Below are 3,465 nucleotides of genomic sequence, written 5' to 3' on the forward strand. Positions count from 1 at the left end.
ATAAGATATTTTTGTCATTAAAATTTATTAATTTATTGTCAAATAAATTTTTTAAAACATTTTTTTATTGTGAATGACCACATTTTCTTGAAAAATAAAAAGAAAAATTTGGTGAAAATTTAGGTGTAGTCAATTTCACGTAAAATTTATAAATAAAAACTGTTAAATGATTTGACTAAATTTTTATCTAACCATACGTAAAATTAACTGTACCTAAATTTCTACCAAAAAATCTAAAGATTAAATTTTACTAGAATTTTTTTTGTACACTTTATATTTATTTATTCAAATGTTGTTACAAAAGCACATACAAATAGAGTGGAAAAGTAGGTTTTTTGTTGTTTGGATGAGAGGAGAAAACAGAGTGGAAAAAAAAAATTATGTGGGACCCACTAAAATATTTTCATCTCAAGGATGAGATGAAAATGAAGAGAAATGTTGCAAACATAAATAAAATTACATATTTACCCCTTATTATTAATAAATTATAACTTATATATAATATAAATAAGGGTATTAATGTAATTTTATACTATTATGATTTTCTTTCTTTTCACTTTTCTTTCCATCCAAACAAAAAAAAATTTTCTTTCCATTTTCTTTCCATCTATTTTTTCTTCATCCAAACACCATACAAATCACTCTATTTTTCTTTCTATTTTCTTTCCTCTTATTTTCTTTCCTTCCATTTTCTTTTTTAGAGGAAAGAAAATGAGAGGAATGAAAATAGAAAGAAAGATGGATTGTTTTATGTGTTGTTTGGATAAAAAGAAAATTGATGGAAAAAAAATAGAGAAAAAATTTTCTTTTGTTTGGATGGAAAGAAAAATGAGAGGAGAGAAAATTATAATAGAATAAATTACATTAATACTCTTATATCTTTTATTTTTTTAGTTAATCAAAGGATAAATTAGTAATTTTACACTTATTACACATTTTCCTTCCATTTTCATCTCATGTTTGAGAAGAAAACATTTTTATGGGTCCCACATCAATTTTTTTCTTTCCACTCTATTTTCCTTCCTCATCCAAACAACAAAAAACTCACATTTTCATCTATTTTCTTTCTTTACATTTTCTTTTCTTTCATATTCACTCAATCCAAACAAAGTGTTAAACTCCACAAGTAAACTTATTTAATTCGAAAATAGCCTATGATAGAGAGGGTGACTAAACTTTCTTTTATTTTGGTTGACACAACACAAATACACAATGATGGAAAATAAAAAGAGAGCGATTAAACTTTTTTTTGCCCACCTAGTATTCAGAGTTCCACCCCGACAAAAAAAGATGCTTGTTTGGGTTTTTTATAGGGTTAGTTTTTGGTTTAGTTTTTTAGGATTCGTTTGATATAACCTCAATTGAGCCTTCCAGTGTGTTAGTAACGTTTTAGTTTTAGTCAAAATTTATGCTTTTGGGTCTTCCGAAAAGCAAAATTGAATATTAAAATAGGGCCCGACCCGTTTGAGCTATTTGGGAGCCCTAAACTTTGTCTATATATTTAAAGCGCTGAAAAATGCAAACCCTACACTCTCGTCTTGCTGCTTCTGCAACACACAGTACACACTCACACAAACCCTACATTGATCCTTCTTCCCTCTCATCTCACCAATGGCTGAGCGCGGTGGCGGAGATCGTGGCGGATTCGGGCGTGGCTTCGGAGGTCGCGGTGGTCGGGGCGACAGGGGCCGCGGTGGGCGTCGCAGGGGCGGTGGACGCCGCGAGGAAGAGGAGAAGTGGGTTCCAGTGACGAAGCTGGGTCGCCTCGTGAAAGAGAAAAAGATCAGTAGTCTCGAACAAATCTACCTTCACTCTCTCCCAATCAAGGAGCACCAAATCGTTGACCAGTTGGTTGGTCCTTCTTTGAAGGATGAAGTCATGAAGATCATGCCCGTTCAGAAACAGACACGTGCCGGTCAGAGAACCCGTTTCAAGGCCTTCGTTGTCGTCGGTGACAACAACGGCCACGTCGGACTCGGTGTCAAGTGCAGCAAGGAGGTCGCAACTGCCATTCGCGGTGCCATCATATTGGCGAAGCTTTCGGTGATTCCTGTTAGGAGAGGTTATTGGGGTAACAAGATCGGAAAGCCACACACCGTTCCCTGCAAGGTCACCGGAAAATGTGGTTCCGTCACCGTCCGTATGGTGCCTGCTCCTCGTGGTTCCGGAATTGTTGCTGCTAGGGTTCCCAAGAAGGTCTTGCAATTTGCAGGGATTGATGATGTATTCACTTCTTCTAGAGGATCCACCAAGACCCTTGGAAATTTCGTGAAGGTATCATACTTTCTTTGCCTTTTCCCTTGTTTAATTGTTGATTATTATAACCTTTACATTAATACATATAATATGCAATTGTTTCTTATATTCTGTATGAATGTATGATTATAGATTCATGTGAGAAGATATCCCTGAGTGTTATGGTAGTATAAATGTTGTTTAAGCAAAGTATCTAATTCAGTTTGAGGTGACAGTTAGAGTAGACTTATTGAGGGAAGCAATTGAATGCATAATTCAATAGATGAATTACATGTAATTTGTCACCTATTTTTCATGATGCTATGTGTGTTATTTGCAGGCCACATTCGAGTGTTTGCTGAAAACCTACGGTTTCCTTACACCTGATTTCTGGAGGGAGACTCGCTTCTCCAAATCTCCATTCCAAGAGTACACTGATTTCCTTGCCAAGCCAACGACCAAGGCCCATATCTTGGAGGATGAAACGGTCGAGGCTTAATCTAGCTCCTTGCCTTCTGATTATTGTGTCTGTTCATGATCGGAATTACTACTTGAATCGGTTCTTATTGCTTAGGTTGGTACTTGGCTAGTGTTGAGGAATGCCTTTCATTTTTACATGCTTGCTTCACTTTATTTTATTGGATATCTAATCAAAATTTTGAATACCAAATTTCCCATTGAATTTTCTAATGACTGCCGCCATCTTTTAAATTGTGGAATGCTAATTTAATCATCACAAGTTAATTAACAACCAACAACTATGAAAAAAGGTCCGAATTTAACTCTTAAAATTTAACTATAATAACAACTTTTACCTTTTATCCATAGTTATTTTGTTGTTGTAGGATTAGTGGTTGTCAAATTAGTATTTCTCTGCCTCAAATATTAGCATATTCTGTGAAATTAATTGAAATCATATTTTGACTCCTTTGAATAACCCTTTTCACTAAGCGTTTCTATATTGCTTGATGTTGTGCCCTAAATCTCCCCTGTACACCAAGTGATTTAGTGGCACTATATAAGTTTCCTACATTCTAGAACTTAACTGGAAACGGTGTACCACAGTAAGCAGAAGTAGTATAATCCAAAATAAAGGATTTTTCCTATAGGAAATAATCAAATATAGACTACTTGTTGCTTGATGTGAAGATGTTTGTAAATTGAAGGAAAAATCATAGTTGAGGAAGAGATAATTAAATGTTATGGTAAAGAAAACTTGTTTATGCCCCC

At 34.7% G+C, this 3,465-nt stretch overlaps 1 protein-coding gene across 1 annotated transcript; it reads left to right on the forward strand.

The window, feature by feature from the left end:
* On the forward strand, nucleotides 1,516–2,925 carry LOC107631803 (40S ribosomal protein S2-4). The gene is made up of 2 exons (XM_016335357.2): nucleotides 1,516–2,274; nucleotides 2,576–2,925. The coding sequence occupies exons 1-2, from the start codon at nucleotides 1,612–1,614 to the stop codon at nucleotides 2,732–2,734; spliced, it is 822 nt and encodes a 273-aa protein (XP_016190843.1). The 5' UTR covers nucleotides 1,516–1,611; the 3' UTR covers nucleotides 2,735–2,925.

This window comes from Arachis ipaensis, chromosome B03 (assembly GCF_000816755.2).
Source record: "Arachis ipaensis cultivar K30076 chromosome B03, Araip1.1, whole genome shotgun sequence".
Lineage (NCBI taxonomy): Eukaryota > Viridiplantae > Streptophyta > Magnoliopsida > Fabales > Fabaceae > Arachis > Arachis ipaensis.